Genomic DNA, 18,883 nt, shown 5'->3' on the forward strand with positions numbered 1-18,883 from the left:
GAACACGCTGATCATAGCAAACACTCTTTTCCAACAGCACAAGAGGCGACTCTACACATGGACATCACCAGATGGTCAATATCGAAATCAGATTGATTATGTCCTTTGCAGCCAAAGATGGAGAAGCTCCATACAGTCAGTCAAAACAAGACCTGGAGCTGACTGTGGCTCAGATCATGAGCTGCTTCTTGCAAAATTTCGGCTTAAATTGAAGAACGTAGGGAAAATCACTAAACCATTCAGGTATGACCTAAATCATATCTCTTATGAATATACAGTGGGGGTGACAAATAGATTTAAGGGATTAGACCTGATAGACAGAGTGCCTGAGGAACTATGAACAGAGGTCCGTAACATTGTTCAGGAGGCAGCAACTCAATCCATCCTAAAGAAAAAGAAATGCAAGAAAGCCAAGTGGCTGTCTGATGAGGCTTTACAAGTAGCTGAGGAAAGAAGGGAAGCGAAAAGGGAGAAAGGGGAAGATATATCCAACTGAATGCAGAGTTCCAGAGAACAGCAAGGAGAGACAAGAAGGCCTTCTTAAATGAACAATGCAAAGAAATTGAGGAAAACAAGAGAATGTGAAAGACTACAGATCTCTTCAAGAAAATCGGAGATCTCAAGGGAACGTTTTGTGCAAAGACAGGCATGATCAAGGACAAAGAAGGCAGGGACCTAACAGAAGCAGATGAGATTAAGAAGAGGTGGAAAGAATACACAGAAGAACTATACAGGAAAGATCTGAATGTCCCTGATAGCCATGAGAGTGCGCTCACTGAACTTGAGCCGGACATCCTAGAGAGTGAAGTCAAGTGGGCCTTAGGAAGCATTAGTAACAACAAAGCTAGCGGAGATGACAGTCTTCCAGCTGAGCTATTTAAAATCCTAAAAGATTGATGCTGTTAATGTGCAGCACTCAATATGCCAACACATTTGGAACACTCAACAGTGGCCACAAGACTGGAAAAGGTCAACTTACATTCCAATTCCAAAGAAGGGCAATGCCAAAGAGTTTTCAAACTACCGTACAATTGTGCTCATTTCACACGCCAGCAAGGTTATGCTCAAAATCCTACAAGCTAGGCTTCAGCAGCATGTGAACCGAGAACTACCGGAAGTACAAGCTGGGTTTCGAAGAGGCAGAGGAACTAGAGATCAAATCGCCAACATTCGCTGCATCATGGAGAAAGCAAGAGAATTCCAGAAAAACATCTATTTCTGCTTCATTGACTACACTAAAGCCTTTGATTGTGTGGATCACAACGAACTGTGGCAAATTCTTAAAGAGATGGGAGTACCAGACCACCTTATCTGTCTCCTGAGAAACCTGTACGAGGGACAGGAAGCAACATTAAGAACCGGACATGGAACAACCAATTGGTTCAAAATTGGGAAAGGAGTACGACAAGGCTGTATATTGTCGCCTTGCTTATTTAATTTATATGCAGAGTACATCATAAGAAACGCCGGGTTGGATGAATCACAGGTCAGAATTAAAGAGTGCCGGGAGAATTATCAACAACCTCAGATACGGAGACGATACCACCCTTATGCCAGAAAGCGAAGAGGATCTAAACAGCCTCTTGTTGAGGGTGAAAGTGGAGAGTGCAAAAGCTGGTTTGAAACTCAACATTAAAAAAACGAAGATCATGGCATCTGGCCCCATCACTTCCTGGCATATGGAAGGGGAAGAAATGGAAGCAGTGACAGATGTTATTTTCTTGGGCTCCAAGATCACCGCAGACGGTGACTGTAGCCATGAAATTAAAAGACGCTTGCTCCTTGGGAGGAAAGCTATGGCCAACCTAGACAGCATAGTAAGAAGCAGAGACATCACCTTGCCAACAAAGGTCCATCTAATCAAAGCTATGGTTTTCCCAGTAGCAACGTATGGCTGTGAGAGCTGGACTATATGGAAGGCTGAGTGCCAAAGAATTGATGCCTTCGAACTGTGGTGCTGGAGACGACTCTTACGAGTCCCCTGGACTGCAAGGAGGTCAAATCAGTCCATCCTAAAGGAAATCAACCCTGAGTGCTCATTGGAAGGACAGATAATGAAGCTGAAGCTCCAATATTTTGGCCACCTAATGCGAAGAGAAAAGTCACTGGAAAAGACCCTGATGCTGGGAAAGATTGAAGGCAAAAGGAGAAGGGGACGGCAGAGGATGAGATGGCTAGATAGCATCACCGATGCAATGAATATGAACTTGAGCACACTCCGGGAGGACAGGAAGGCCTGGCGTGCTATGGTCCATGGGGTCACGAAGAGTCGGACATGACTGAACAACAAAATCATTGCACAACCATATCCTGAAGAGTCTTAGCTCACTATCATGGAAGATATCAGAGCAAAATTTTCTCCTTGGGCCTGCATACAAGAGCAGAAAAATAAGTAATGTTCAGCCTGATCACAGCCAAAGATACATTTCCGTTCTGTCAAAGCAGAACTGCAGAACTTCCAGCCCACCATAAACATCCAACATCTATTCTTCAGTGATCTAAGACTCTTACTGCCCTCTTTACATTTGAACATATGTTCTGTAGAATCTCGTTTGGATGCTTATTCAGACACATGGACTGCTTATACTGCATATCTAAGATATGAGTGTTGTATTTTTGTTAATGTTATTGCGTTATTGCGAACTGACACTATTTCTTTGTTTTGTTATACTGCAAGCTCAACAGTAAATATCGGCATCTTGGGTTTTTTGCATTGCCATAATACTAGAATTTTTGCTTTCAATGGAAACAGAAAAGTAATTAATATACAGTAGTGGACAATTCTCATCCCATTTATGCTCACAACCCTACAGTTGTTATTTATGCTAACAACCCTATTTTTGTGAACCGCCCAGAGAGCTTTGGCTATTGGGCGGTATAGAAATGAAATAAATAAATACAGAGTAGGTTAGATACAGAGTAGGTTAGGCTTAGAGCACTGAATTTGGGACACTGTGAGAGGGCAGTCGCGATGTCACACTAACACCACTTTAAGATCCAGAAAAGCCAGTATGACTGGATAGGCATCTATCTGGCATTTCCTGTTGTTGAATCCTGCCACCCACAAGAAGCAGGTTTGGCTATTCTGCCTGTCCTCATGGGATTCCAATGACTAGCAGCATGTCTGGATATCAAGTTTTATAACGACATTAAATACAATGAATTCTCGGTGCAGAAATGCATCTTGGATTTGAGTGTTCCAAAGGACTACAGTAGGCATGGGGAACCCCTTCAAACCCGAGGGCAGACTTCAGTTTCAGAGATGCTTTCGGAGGCCACATGCCAGTGGTGGGCGGGGCCAAGGCAAAAGGGGCGGGGCCAAATATACCAGCATGTTGTAGTTTCAAGCTCTTCCTGCCAGGAACGAAGCCTTAGGAGAGGCATTTCAACCTTTTAGAATGGAGGGAAAACTGTACAAAGCCAGGAAACCTCCAAATGATGGGTGATTGGGGGAAAGGGGGTGCAGCAAGGGGAAGGAGGTGTGGCCTTCTGGAGAACCCCAGAGGGTCAGACTGGGAGCCCAGAAGGGCCAGATTTGGCCCCCGGGTCTGAGGTTCCCCACCCCTAGTCTACAGTATACGCAGGAATGATTATTCTCTAATGCTGTCGACCAAAGGTGGGCAGAAGGTAGATCTCCAGACCTTTTAGACTTCAGCTCCCAGAAGCACCCTTCAGCATGGCCAATGGTCGGGAATTCTGGGAGTTGAAGTCCAAAACGTCTGGAGATCTACCTTCTGCCCACCCCTGCTGAAGATCGTCTTACAGAAAAATCTTCATACTACATATTTTGAGAGTGTAAATCCATGAGAACATACGGAAGGCTAGTCTGCGTCTAGTGTTGTCTGTCTAGTCCACTGCCCTGTTCACACAGTGACAACCAAATGCTCACGGGAAGCCCAGAAGCAGGACATGAATGCAATAGCACCCTCCTGCTCGTGTTCATTTCATTTCATTTATTAGATTTCTATACTGTTCCACAGCCGAAGCTCTCTGGGCGGTTCTCAAAAATAAAAAAAAAATTAAAACACATTATATAAAGTATAAAACCATTCACATAATGACACGGAACAAATAGCACACACAACAACAGCATATATCTAAAACAATTTAAAAAACAATCAGCCACAGACAATCAAAGAGACTCCTTATACGCTGCCAAACGCCTGAGAGCATAGGGCAGTTTTAACCTGGAGCCGAAAAGATGACAATGCTGGCACCAGGCGGGCCTCGTCAGGGAGATTATTCCGCAAATGGGGAGCCACTACTGAGAAGGCCCTCTCCCTTGTTGCCACCCTCTGAGCCTCTCTCGGAGGAGGGCCTTAGATGCAGAGCATAGCGTATGGGTCGGTTCACGCCAGGAGAAGCGTTCCATCAAGAACTGTGGTCCTGAGCCGTGTAAGGCTTTATAGGTCAAAACCAGCACTTTGAATTGGGCTCGGAAGCATGCAGGCAGCCAGTGATCCCAAAAACATGCATACAGAATCATACTGCCTCTGATACTGGAGGTAATACATAGTCATCAGGACTAGTAGTCCTTGATAGCCTTTTCCTCCAGGAATGTGACTAATCCCCTTTTAAAGCCATCCAAACTGGTGGCCATCACTACGTCTTGTGGTAGCAAATTCCATCGTTGAACTCTGCGCTGTGTGAAGATGTCCTTATCTGTCCTAAATCTCCCACCAATCAGCTTCATGGAATAATCCTGTTCTAATATTATGGCAGAGGGAGAAAACACCTCTCTCTCCACTTCCTCCACATCATGCGTCATTTTATACACCTGTATCATGCCCCCACCTTTTTCTAAGCTAAAAAGCCCCAGATACTGTGACTGTCCCTCACAGCCCCCTCGGTTGTGCTTCTCTGCACCTCTTCCAGCTCTAAAAAGCATTGCACTCATCCCAGAAGAGAAAATGTTTCATAGGAGTTTTTTTTTTTAAAAAAAAGTTGCCCCAAATTTCCACTGGAAAAGCTGAAAAGAGATCTTTGGGGTAGGAGGGAAACCTGGGGTGGGGAAACTATTTTCTCCCACTCTGAATATTTCCCATTTTCCCCCCGCCCAGGCCTTCAGATCTCTACAGGGACAGAGTTGGTTTGCGACCCCCAAAATCATCCTCACCTCATAGGATGCAGGTCAAAAAGAGGCGGCTGCAGCTCAGCTAGTTCGATTGCTGTGATGCCAAGTGCCCAGATGTCGCAGAGGTGGTTGTAGCCGCCTTTCTTCTCCACCGCGGCCACCTCTGGGGCCATCCTGGAAGAGAGGGCGAGATTGCAAATTCGGGGAGGGAAGGAATGCAAAACAAGTTGTGTAGTGGTGACAGTGCTGGACTGGGAGCTGGGAGATCCGGGTTCTAGTCCCCATTCAGCCATGGAAGCTCACTGCGTGACTTTGGGCCAGTCACAGCCTCTCAGCCCAACCCACATCACAGGGTTGTTGTTGTGAGGATAAAATGGAGAGGGGAGGGGATAATGTAAGCCGCCTTGGGTTGCTTGCAAGAAGAAAATTGGGGGGATATAAATGCAATAAATAAATAAGATGGTGTGCAGCCAGGCTGAGCACCACAAAAGGTTACCTTATCCTGTCATTTTAGCTGAACCCTCATATGTCTGTTTCAGTCCCAGTTCTTCATGCAGGGGGACAAAGGCAAAAAACACACAACCCTCAATGACTCCCAGGCACTGAATTCTGGAAGCTGAAGTTGGGCATTTTCTGCTGAATGCTTTTATACTGCTCTATTATATTGTGGCATTTTCATGTGAAAACGTGTGGCTTTGGAATACCCTCTCTGAAGAGATTTACACTCTTTCCAGCAGGAGGTTAAGACATAACTTTTTACCCAGGCATTTTATAACTGGACAACTTCTCAGTCTGTCTCTGTAACGGAAATTGATTTTTTTATTGGCTGCTTTTTATGACGGCTGTTGGACATTGGCTTGACTGTACTGAAGCCTTCTCCAACCTGGCAGCCTTCCAGATGGGTTATATTGAAAATCCAATCATCCCCAGCCAGCACTGTGCAGAGCCCTACCTGTTAGGGGTGATGGGGATTGTAGTCTGACCCACCTGGAGGGCCCTAAGATAGTGAAGGCTGTTCCATTCTATAATGTTTCAAAATAATTTACATTGGATGCCGCCTTGGAATCTCATGTGATATGAGAAATGACTAGGAATGTTTTAAAATTAATCAGCGAGCTTCCCTCCCTCTTACAGGATTGACAAACAAGCAGAAAGGCTTCTTGCTCAATAAAACAACAGATCATTGTCACCAAACAACATTCCCAAGGGAGCCATCCAGACTCGAGAAGAAAAACACCGCTATGACATATTGCAATTACACAGCACTCTGAATTATACCCGGCCAGATTGCTGGCCTATCGAACCCAGTATTGCTTGCTCTGGCTGGTAGTTCTCCAGGTTTCTTAGGCAGGGAGGGGTCTTTTCCCATCACCTGCAACCTGACCCTTTTTCTAAGTGGAGATACTGGGGAGCGAGCCTGGGACCTCCTGCATGCTAAGCAGGTGCTTTACCGCCCATCTATGCCTGTCCATTCCCAGTTAAGGGCACTAAGTGTTCACATAAACCAACCCAGTGCTGTAGGTCAGTCTTACGACACACGAACTGGGGAGTTGCCAACTCCACAGCTCATCCTCTGGACAGAGAGGACAGAGCCAGCATATTCAAAAACAGAGGCTGTATTGGAGGATGGTAGGGGAAAAAGTTTTAAGTTTAAAGAAGTTTGCCCCTTCATGGATCACTGCCTTGTTGTGGCGAAGGGGCTTGCGTAACTCAGTGAAGCCATAAGCTATGCCGTGCAGGGCCACTCAAGACGGACAGGTCATGGCAGAGAGTTCTGACAAAATGTGGTCCACTGGAGAAGGAAATGGCAACCCACTCCAGTATTCTTGCCAAGAAAACCCCATGGAACGTATCACAAGGCTAAAAGAGATGATGCCGGAAGATGAGCCCCTCAGGTCGGAAGGTGTCCAATATGCTACTGGGGAAGAGCAGAGGGTATTTCCAAGTAGCGCCAGAAAGAGTGAAGCGGCTGGGCCAAAGCCGAAAGGACACTCAGCTGTGGATGTGTCTGGTGGTGAAAAGAAAATCCGATACTGTAAAGAACAATTTTGTTTAGGAACCTGGAATGTCACATCAATGAATCAAGGTAAGTTGGAGGTGGTCAAACATGAGATGGCAAGATTGAACATCGACATCTTGGGAATCAGCGAACTCAAATGGACAGGCATGGGCGAATTTAATTCAGGTGACCATCATATCTACTATTGTGGGCAAGAATCCCTTAGAAGAAATGGAGTAGCACTCATAGTCAACAAAAGGGTGGGAAAAGCAGTACTGGGGTACAATCTCAAAAACAAGAGAATGATCTCAGTACGAATCCAAGGCAAACCATTCAACATCACAGTAATTCAAGTCTATGCCCCAACCACTGAGGCCCAAGAAGCTGAGGTTGATCGGTTCTATGAAGACCTACAACACCTTCTAGAACTAACACCAAAAAAAGATGTCCTCTTCATCATAGGGGATTGGAATGCTAAAGTAGGAAGTCAAGAAATCACCGGGATAACAGGCAAGCATGGCCTTGGTGTACAAAATGAATCAGGACAAAGGCTAATCGAGTTTTGCCAAGAGAACACGCTGATCATAGCAAACACTCTTTTCCAACAGCACAAGAGGCGACTCTACACATGGACATCACCAGATGGTCAATATCGAAATCAGATTGATTATGTCCTTTGCAGCCAAAGATGGAGAAGCTCCATACAGTCAGTCAAAACAAGACCTGGAGCTGACTGTGGCTCAGATCATGAGCTTCTTGTTGCAAAATTTCGGCTTAAATTGAAGAATGTAGGGAAAACCACTAAACCATTCAGGTATGACCTAAATCATATCTCTTATGAATACACAGTGGAGGTGACGAATAGATTTGAGGGATTAGACCTGATAGACAGAGTGCCTGAGGAACTATGGACGGAGGTCTGTAACATTGTTCAGGAGGCAGCAACTCAATCCATCCCAAAGAAAAAGAAATGCAAGAAAGCAAAGTGGCTGTCTGATGAGGCTTTACAAGTAGCTGAGGAAAGAAGGGAAGCGAAAAGCAAGGGAGAAAGGGGAAGATATATCCAACTGAATGCAGAGTTCCAGAGAATAGCAAGGAGAGACAAGAAGGCCTTCTTAAATGAACAATGCAAAGAAATCGAGGAAAACAACAGAATGGGAAAGACTAGAGATCTCTTCAAGAAAATTGGAGATCTCAAGGGAACGTTTTGTGAAAAGACGGGCATGATCAAGGACAAAGAAGGCAGGGACCTAACAGAAGCAGATGAGATTAAGAAGAGGTGGAAAGAATACACAGAAGAACTATACAGGAAAGATCTGAATGTCCCTGATAGCCATGATAGTGCGCTCACTGAACTTGAGCCGGACATCCTAGAAAGTGAAGTCAAGTGGGCCTTAGGAAGCATTACTAATAACAAAGCTAGCGGAGATGACAGTCTTCCAGCTGAGCTATTTAAAATCCTAAAAGATTATGCTGTTAAAGTGCTGCATTCAATATGCCAACAAATTTGGAACACTCAACAATGGCCGCAAGACTGGAAAAGGTCAGTTTACATTCCAATTCCAAAGAAGGGCAACGCCAAAGAGTGTTCAAACTACCGCACAATTGCGCTCATTTCACATGCCAGCAAGGTGATGCTCAAAATCCTACAAGCTAGGCTTCAGCAGTATGCGAACCGAGAACTACCGGAAGCACAAGCTGGGTTTCGAAGAGGCAGAGGAACTAGAGATCAAATCGCCAACATTCGCTGCATCATGGAGAAAGCAAGAGAATTCCAGAAAAACGTCTATTTCTGCTTCATTGACTATGCTAAAGCCTTTGATTGTGTGGATCGCAACAAACTGTGGCAAATTCTTAAAGTGATGGGAGTACCAGACCACCTTACCTGTCTCCTGAGAAACCTGTACGAGGGTCAAGAAGCAACAGTAAGAACCAGAGATGGAACAACCGATTGGTTCAAAATTGGGAAAGGAGTACGACAAGGCTGCATATTGTCACCCTGCTTATTTAACTTATATGCAGAGTACATCATGAGAAATGCCGGGTTGGATGAATCAGAGGTCGGAATTAAGATTGCCAGGAGAATTATCAACAACCTCCGATATGCAGATGATACCACCCTAATGGCAGAAAGCGAAGAGGATCTCAAGAGCCTCTTGTTGAGGGTGAAAGAGGAGAGTGCAAAAGCTGGTTTGAAACTCAACATTAAAAAAACGAAGATCATGGCATCTGGCCCCATTACTTCCTGGGATATAGAAGGGGAAGAAATGGAAGCAGTGACAGATTTTACTTTCTTGGGCTCCAAGATCACCGCAGACGGTGACTGTAGCCATGAAATTAAAAGACGCTTGCTCCTTGGGAGGAAAGCTATGGCCAACCTAGACAGCATAGTAAGAAGCAGAGACATCACCTTGCCGACAAAGGTCCGTCTAATCAAAGCTATGGTTTTCCCAGTAGTAATGTATGGCTGTGAGAGCTGGACTATAAGGAAGGCTGAGCGCCGAAGAATTGATGCTTTTGAACTGTGGTGCTGGAGAAGACTCTTACTAGTCCCCTGGACTGCAAGGAGGTCAAATCAGTCCATCCTAAAGGAAATCAACCCTGAGTGCTCATTGGAAGGACAGATAATGAAGCTGAAGCTCAAATATTTTGGCCACCTAATGTGAAGAGAAAACTCTCTGGAAAAGACCCTGATGCTGGGAAAGACTGAAGGCAAAAGGAGAAGGGGACGGCAGAGGATGAGATGGCTAGATAGCACCACCGATGCAATGAATATGAACTTGAGCACACTCCGGGAGAGAGCGCAGGACAGGAAGGCCTGGCGTGCTATGGTCCATGGGGTCACGAAGAGTCGGACACGACTCAACGACTGAACAACAACAACAAAGGGGAAAAAGGGCCGTCATCCCATGCATTACCAGTAGGAAAAAAAGGGCTGTCATCACGTGCATTACCAGTAGGGCGTTCCAATGAAGGATTTCCGCTTCGCCACCGACGCTGTCAGTTCCGCAGAAACCCCGAAATCCGCTGTGGGAAGGAAGGTAGGATGGACGTGATTTGGGAAGGGAGAATGGCTATCCTTCCTGGCACTGGGAAAAAAGTGAGCATGGGAGCACACTGGACTCAGGTGCCACACGAGGGATCTGCAGGGAGAGTGGGGTAGGCCGAGCCCTGCACCCCCAGCTCAACAAGCCCTGGACGCCTTCGTTTTTATCATCCTCTCAACTCGTGCAGAATACCAGTCAATGTACACATCGTGGCGGCCTGACCGCATCCCGCGGGCCTGCCGTTTCCCACTCCTCAACCCTCCAAAGGACGTTCTGTTGGTGCCAAGGGTCATTTGGCCAGCCCCCACTAAAATAACAAATAGCAAATGCTGGGTAACCTGGGCGGGAGGTTGCTGTTGCACTCCTCTCCTGCTGGTTGGCCACTGTGAGAACAGAATGCTGGACTAGACGGACCCTTGGTCTGATCCAGCAGGGCTTTTCTGATGTTCATATGTTCTTAAGTATGAACGGCTTCCAATATTGCCTGTGTCAGGGCTGGGCAGCAGCAGAGGGTATTTGGAGAACAACATGCAAACACATCTATGGCCAGGAGGAAGCAAGGCTGGCGTCAGGAGGCAGAATGGTCAGGCAGCTGCCAAGGACCCTGCCTCAGCTGGGGACCCACAGCTGACCAGCAGCGTCCCAGAGTCCTGCTGCTGCACTCTCTCTCCCTCTCCACTAAAGAGAGGACCAAGGCTATAGAGCAGGAGTGCAGAACGTTAGGCCCGGGGGCCACACCCTTTCCCTTAGACACGCCCCCTTTCCACTGACCACTGATCAGTTGGTGGTTTCCTGGCTTTTGTGCAGATTTTCCCCCATTCTAAAAGGCTGAAACGTCTCTAAGGCTTAGTTCCTGGCAGCAACAGATTTAAGCTAAGATATGCTGGCAGTTTTGAGACTTTGGTTCCCCCCCACTGCCTTTGCCATCAGCCCACCCACCTCTAGAATGCGGCCCCCAAGAGCTTCTCCAAATTTCAGCCCTCAAACTAAAAGAGGTTCAACACCCTTGCCTTGCCGTAGAATGCCCTCCACCAATGTGGCACCCTCCAGATGTTTTGAATGACAACTCCCAGCATCCCTGACCATTGACCATGCTGGCTGGGGATGATGGGAGTTGGAGTCCAGAAGAGAGCCAGTGTGGCTTAGTGGTTAGAGTGTTGGACTGAGACTCGGGAGATCCAGGTTCTAGTCCCCACTCCGTCATGAAGCTCACTCACTGGGTGACTTTTGGCCAGCCACTGACTTTCAGCTCAAGCTACCTCACAGGATCGTTGTGAGGATAAAACGGAGAGGAGGAGGACCACATAAGCCACCCTGGGTTCCTTGCAGCAGGTAAGAAGGTGGCATATAAATGTAATAATAATGTAAAAAAACAGATGGAGGGTACCAGGTTGGGGAAAACTGCTGTAGGGCAATTGTCTTGCATGCAAATAGTCCCCAGTTCGATCCCAGGCATCTCCAGGCTGGGAAACAGCTCTGTCTGAAACCATGGAGAGCTTTGGCCAATCAATGTAGAACAGGAATTTGTGACCCTCCAGATGCTGTTGGGACTCCAATTCCCATACGCCCCAGCCAGCACGGCCAATGGTCAATGAAGATGGAGGCTGCAGTCCAACAACATCTCAAGGATCCCCTGGTGTAGAAAACGCTGAGCTCCATGGATCAGTGCTCAGAACAGAAGCAGCCTTCGATATGGACACAGGAAGCTGCCGTCCATTAAAACAGAGTACTGGTCCATCTAACCCAGTATTGACTACTCTGTTGGAGGCAGTGCTTGCCCAGGATCTCAGGTGGACACAGATCTTCTCCATCACCTACTGCTACCTGAGTCTTGTACTTGGGAGGCACCGGAATTTGAACCTGGGACCTTCTGCAAGGAAAGCAGGTGCTTTGCCACTGAATTTAAACCCTTCTCCAGAAAAGCCGGGCAGACCCTGTTTTGTGTGTGTGTGTCTCCACCCAAATAAATAATAACAATAACAATAATTTGGACAAAGTTAGAGGCAACGTGAACTGGTAAATCAAACAATTGTGTTCCTGATATGGGGCTCCTTCTAAGGCAGGGTGGGAAACTTGTAGCCCTTCATGTGATGTTGGAATCCAACTCCCATCAGGCCCACATGGCCAGTGGTCAGGTATGATGGAAGCTGTAGTCCAACAGCCTCAGGAGGGCCACACGTTCACCATTCCTGTTCTAAGTTCTTAACTTGGGTAGTGTAGCCATCAGCTCAGGATATGTCCCATCCAGGCATGGTTGTTATGATCTGAGAAGGATAATGAGAACGTGCACGTTAACAGATTTAGGGCGCCACCCTATGAATGTTTAGACAGGAAAAAGTCCTATAGTTCCCAGCATTCCCCAGCCAGCCAGCCTGTCTAAATATGCATAAGACGGCACCTTTAATCAAGCAGAGAAGAGAAAAAATTGGAGTGGTGGCTTGAGTAGGAAATGGCTTGTCAGAGATGAGCAAACAAGAGGGGAAGCCGAGAGAAGGAACTGACCGAGTTTCACGTCACCGTTGGCTGTAAGCAGGATGTTGGCCCCCTGAAAAAGAGGCAGAAGGCATAAGAAAGGGCTCTTTCTCTCTCCCCACACACCCCCCTCGGCTTACAGAAGCAGTCTCCAAAGCAGTGGTGAGCAACACATGCCCCCTCCCAGTCATAAAAAAGTAAAAGCTGTACTGTTCATTGTACTGTTATATTGTGGTTTTAAGCTTTCACGTTTTATATTGTTTTATGCTGCACTTTGTGGTTTTAATTTTTGTGAACCGCCCAGAGAGCTTTGGCTATGGGGCGTTACAGAAATGAAAGAAACAAATAAAAACAAATGAATAAAAGAAAATCGCATCCCGAGCAGCCATTTTGACCCCTTTTTGACTCTTTTAGGGTCAAAAGGGACCCCAAAGGATCAAAATTAGCTTGTATGCAAACAAGCTAATTTTGACCCTTCAGGTGCTCCGTTGCCACTTCAGACACCCATTTGTAAAACACACACACACGCACCCTGGCACTGCATGTGTGCGCGCGTGCATGCGTGTACAATCCAAAAGGGGGGGGCAGAGCGAAATGGCATGCGGACTGTCTGAAGTTTCCCACCCCTGCTCAAAAGGGTGCCCTTTTGGGTAGAAAGGAGGGGAACAAGCCAAGTACATAAGTAATAAAAGGGTAATTTAAAGGTGACAGAACCTGGTTTGGCCAAGCCCAAGATCCTGCGAGGGTCTCACCTTAATGTCCCGGTGCATTTTCCCTTTGGTGTGCAAATGGTGAAGGCCCTGGGAAGAGAAAACAACTACAAGTGTTATACCTGTTGTCATTAACTCATGCGATGCTTCCATGCAGACGGCTCTTAGCACTACCAGTCAAAAGACATTATCAAGCTATTCTTTCTCCTTAACAGATCTTGGGAAGACACTGTCGACTGGAACACACATAGAATTCCATGAATGAGGCAGGCCAACTGCACAATAAAAAGCCTTGTTTGAGAGGGAGCAACCATTACGAGTCCCCTGGACTGCAAGGAGGTCAAATCAGTCCATCCTAAAGGAAATCAACCCTGAGTGCTCATTGGAAGGACAGATAATGAAGCTGAAGCTCCAATATTTTGGCCACCTAATGCGAAGAGAAAACTCCCTGGAAAAGACCCTGATGCTGGGAAAGACTGAAGGCAAAAGGAGAAGGGGACGGCAGAGGATGAGATGGCTAGATAGCATCACGGATGCAATGAATATGAACTTGAGCACGCTCCGGGAGAGAGCGCAGGACAGGAAGGCCTGGCGTGCTATGGTCCATGGGGTCACGAAGAGTCGGACACGACTGAACGACTGAACAACAACAACAACCATTAATGTGCTCTTTAAAAACAAAATAATCCTGAGGTTCACACCCCTAGGGTTTTCTTAGCATGCATGCCAAGTTTCAAGTGTCTTGGTTTCCCGGTCTTGGAGCTACGCAATGGATGGACAGATAGAGAGAGAGAGGCACAGATCCTGTTATTATTATAGATACAAAACTGTTTGAGTGTGTTTGTGTTGGCTTCACACGCTCTTCTCAGATTACAACTGGACGGTGGTCTTGCAGGCGCCACACAAGTCCTTTCACGTAAAAACCCACTCCTGGTTTTCCTCCCAAGGTTTCTTTTTCAGCAGCCTAGCTTACAGGCGAGGGAGCTTTTAGACTGTTGCTACTGTTAGACAACCGGGCGTCAGAAATACTTGCTACTCTGCTGCAATCCACCCAGAAGTCTACTAGTAGATCCCAATCTCCCTTCTGCCCACCCTTGGTCTAAATCCTGCAGTCCCAATCCAGCCCTCCAGGGTTCCCAGTGGCCACACCCCCTTCTCTTGGCCACACCCCCTTCCTCCACTCACCTATCATTTGATGGTTTCCTGTGCTGTGTTTTCCCCATCCTAAAAGGTTGAAATGCCTCTCGTAAGGCTTCCTTACTGGCAGTAAGAGCTTTAAGCTACAACATGCAGATATTTTTTTTATTTTTGGCCCCGCCCCTTTTGCCTCTGGCCCTGTCCACCACTGGAATGCAGCCCCCGAGAGCTTCTCTGAAATGCAATTCAGCCCTCGAGTTGAATGAGGTTCTGCACCCCCGGTCTAAATCAATCTGCCGAAACCATCCCCTTCTGAATGAGGGAGGGGAAAGTGTGAGTTTTGTCTGTCCCTACCTAGCCACCCGCCTGAAAAGAGTTCTGCTGGATCAGAACAAGGGTGTATCTCAACTAGTGCTGTGCCGAAAATTTCTCCCATTTTTTCCGACCATTCTCGTTCAACTAGATAGAAAAGAAATGGCTTTCGAAAAGAAATTCAAAGGAGGAGAAATTCTCATGGGTTGGGTTTGGGGTTCTTGGGCTTTCTTGTGAGGAGTGTGCTGAGGAGTGTGCATGAGTGCCCTGTCTGTCATCGTACAGCCATCTCCGTGGCAGCCTGTTGCCTCCAAGGCTTCCCACACTCCTGTCAAAGCCGTCATGAGGAAGACGTCATGAGGCAATTCCTCCCATGGTGGCCGGGGAGGCTGCAGAGCAACGGAAAGATGTGTAAGGGAGAGAGAAAACACACGCAGCTCCCTCGGCCACCTCACAGTGATTAGGGAAGCTCAAAAACACCACCAAAAGAAATGCTAAATTCTGCCTCAGAAGAGTGGACGCCTCAAGACAGCTGATGCTGTTGCCACACCTGCAGGAGCAGCACAACAAACCCAAAACCCCGAGGAAAAAAGAAAGGATTTGTACGACAACCCCTGCTAACGGTGAACCCTATCTGTGAGAAACTGTTGGAGAATTTATCTTCCCCTAGGAGAAATTCGGTGCAATTGTCCCCCCAACTTCTCTGCCCACAAATAGGCTGGAGAAGTTTGAGAGGCCATTTATGCACAGATTTCATCTGAACCGTCTTCAAAGGCAGCCCCACGTATAGTGCATTACAGTAGTCCAGCCTAGATGTGACTAATGCGTGGATAACTGAGGCAAGGTCCGTCCTCCTCAGATACAGCCGCAGTTGGCATAGCAGCCTAAGCTGGTAGAAAATGAGTTGGCTAGCAAAGATGGGGGGGGGGGGAAGAGAAAAAGAGTTTGTCTTCTGTGAAATAGGTTCCTATTGGTGTTGAAAACTATGAGCTCATAGGAATGGTTTAGTTCCACCTTCCCCAAGCTGGTCCCCTCTAGATGTGTTGAACTACAACTCCCAGAATCTGCTGGCTGGGGGATTTTGGGAGTTGCAGTCCAACACATCTGGAGGCCAAAGCTTGGGGAGGGTGGGTTTAGTGTGTTAGCCCATAGATGCCACCTCTAAGTTGTACTCAGTCTCTTGGGCAGATTACTTCTCTGTTGTGTCTAGCCACATCTCCCATGGCAGCCATTTTGTGGTGGTGCCCAGGAGAGTTTCTCCAATTGCCAAATTGGTTTAATTGGGTTCTAATGTTACAAGAGGGAGGAAAAAACATCTCGCAAACCACTGTTCCCACACCACGCCTAATTTTATAAACCTCGATCACGCCCCCGCCCCGCTCATCTTAGACGGCTTTCTTCTCAACTGAAAAGCCCACTAGGTTATATCCTTTCCTCCTAGTGTAGGCGCTCAGCTCAACCTACCCTGCCACCCCCACAAACACAGAGATGATAACCTACATTCTAAACTGCCAGTATAGCAGTTTCTGCAACAGGAACACAGGAAAAGAACAGACCAAGCAACGGAAAAATGGAATTTCCTCTCAAAGGTGTGGAAGCCCTGGGTCAAACTGCAGCATCACAGGGCCGGGGAGGTGAAGAAGGAAAGCCAGGAACCATGGCTTCGCTTGGGCAAAGAGAGAGAAAGTCTGCGGGAATCTTACCTAGAAGCCCTCCTCCTAATCCTAGAATTCAGAAAGCTACTTGTGATTATTCAGTGAGCAAACAGGGCAAAAATCACTCTTGGCATGCTCTGGCAGGTCCCTTTTCATCGTATGCTGGAGCCCACCCACAGCATGAAGTGTCTGGCTCAGAGTAATCTCTGAAGAAGAATCCTAACTCCCAATCCTGTATTTTTGCAACCACTCCCAGGCTGAAGGGGAGAAGGGGTTAAGAAGAGCTGTGCCAAGACTGAATTCTGCCCTGGGCACAGATACCGGGCACCAAGGCACTTCGTGCAATTGCGCATTTTGGCTGTTATTGGCACTTGCGAAAAGAAAGCAGCTGCCAACGCCATCTGGACACGGGTCTGAACAAAGATGTGACTCACCTGGAGAGTTTCGCGGCAGACGTACGCAATCTGTTTCTCTGACAGGGGTCCAGTGGCTAAAGGGGAAAAAAGCAAAAATGATTATTCAGCAGACGATTAAATGATGATCCCAGCAGCCATTCCAGCAGGCTATACTGAGCAAGAGGAGAGAGGAAGCAGTCCCATTCCACCAGCCCTTCTGACTTCGTTTCCCCCCCTCTTCCCACCCCATTCCTTTTTCCTTGTGTGTCGTGTCTTTTTAGATTGTAAGCCTGCAGGGCAGGGACCGTCTTGTTTAACTGCTTACATGTACGCCGCTCCCAGGAGCCTTTTTGACTGAGGAGCAGAATGAGAAGACTTCAAATAAATAATAATATCCAACTGCATCTATTCCCTACTTCCACCAGCCACCCCAATCCTGCAGACACGTAAACGAAGAAAAACAAGTTCTGCCTATGTATTTGACAACCAGGTTCACCTTAGTGACTAAGGTAAAAGCAATCTGAGATAACGTGGGGATTCTTCTCCCCAGGACAGGGTGCTCAGCCCTCCGCGGGCCGGAATGTGCAACCCTGCAGGCCAGGATTTGGCTCGTGGGCCGTAGGTTGCCTTCCTCTGCCTTAGTGAAACTCTGTGGGTAGGTTTTGCTTATGGTGACATTTGGGCTCAGTGGCAGAGAGAGGCCTTTCTTGTTCACCCAGGACAGTTGAGCTTGCCTTCCTCGGTTTTCTCAAGCTGTCGTCCTGCTAGCCTCTTTCTGCAGGGCACTTCGCTCTTGGCCTTCAGGATCACGCCTTTGAATCGCATGGGGCCTGCTCTGCAGGTTGGGTGGAAAATGGGGGCAGCTTTGGGGAGCAGAATAAACAGCCTCCTGTTCTGCATGAACCCAGGTCCCACAATTGCCTCCAAAGCGAGGGGCAACCTCATTTTCTCATCCAGCAACCCCTTGGAGGGAACCACAGGTGAAGGGCTGGTTTTAGGCCTTTACAGTCTTGGCCTGGAATGCATCCATGGGCCTCCATTTCTGTCACTCCCGTGGCTGTGGATCTGCTGTGGCTGGATGATTTCCACATGAGAGAGGAGGAGGCCACGGCTCCCTCACCCACTGCCTTCTCTGAAGGGTTGTTTTTACTCTTCCCACCCCTATAAATTCCTTATCCTCTCTTTTTCCTCTCAGAATCTCCTCAGAAATCCCTCCCAATCTCCTCAGACCAAAATAGCTCTGAGGGCATAAAAGGCCATGCTCCAGGCATTCCACAAGTGTCCGCTTGTTACCCTGGGGGGAAGCAGCATCTCCTAAATTTCTCCCCATCGTGTGGTCGTTAAATAGGAGCAGGAGCCTCTAACCAGATTTCCTCTTCTGACTTTCCTTCCCCCTCACCCAAACACACAATCTATGGACAGCAAAAGGGGAAGTAAAACCTTTTAGAAGTGAAACAGACTGTGCTTTATTACAACAGGCCAGACAGAACAGTTCCCTTTTTTGTCAAGGTGGTGTGGTGTGCGTGTGTAGTCTACACGCCTCTACACCAGGGATGCACAACCTTTTCACCCCCATGCGCCATGTCCAGTGTCTGCTTGGTGCCCACTCATGTGCACATGATTGCACGCACAGGTAACGCCACTACCAACCCTACTATACTATTCTATGATTCTATACCAGGGACTGTAGTTTCTCCACTGCCACTAGCAGAGTGGGGATCATTTTTCTACTCAGAAGTAAGCAGGACTGAATCACTCAGCAGCACTTTCCAACAGCATCCCAAATACCAAGCCTCTGCATGTCCACTCACAATCAAGCATGAATCATCTGTCTGCTCAGAAGTAAGCAGGACAAGCTTCAGAAGTAAGCTAGACTGATTCACTCAGCAGCACTTTCAAATGGCGTTCTAGATACCAAACCTCTGGATATCTACCCACAAGCAAGCAGGGACAAGCCTCTGCATGTGTACTCAGAAGTAAGCAGGCCTGAATCACTCAGCAGCACATTCCAATAGCATCCCAAATACCAAGCTTCTGCATGTGTACTCAGAAGTAAGCAGAAGTGTCAGAAGTAAGCAAGAC

The 18,883-nt window shown here is 47.3% G+C and overlaps 1 protein-coding gene across 1 annotated transcript in view; it reads right to left on the bottom strand.

Annotated features, from left to right (window-relative positions):
• Positions 1–18,883, bottom strand: part of MAP4K2 (mitogen-activated protein kinase kinase kinase kinase 2) — a 68,831-nt gene that overhangs the window by 35,928 nt on the left and 14,020 nt on the right. The window contains exons 5-9 of the mRNA XM_084824220.1: positions 16,841–16,896; positions 13,345–13,392; positions 12,623–12,665; positions 10,028–10,100; positions 5,117–5,248 (exon numbers count right to left, since the gene is read on the bottom strand). Coding sequence (XP_084680346.1) covers positions 5,117–5,248; positions 10,028–10,100; positions 12,623–12,665; positions 13,345–13,392; positions 16,841–16,896 — 352 coding nt within the window. The remainder of the gene's footprint in view (positions 1–5,116; positions 5,249–10,027; positions 10,101–12,622; positions 12,666–13,344; positions 13,393–16,840; positions 16,897–18,883) is intronic.

This window comes from Heloderma suspectum, chromosome 17 (genome assembly GCF_057233095.1).
Source record: "Heloderma suspectum isolate Gila_16-S chromosome 17, 16-S_ref, whole genome shotgun sequence".
Taxonomy (NCBI): Eukaryota; Metazoa; Chordata; class Lepidosauria; order Squamata; family Helodermatidae; genus Heloderma; species Heloderma suspectum.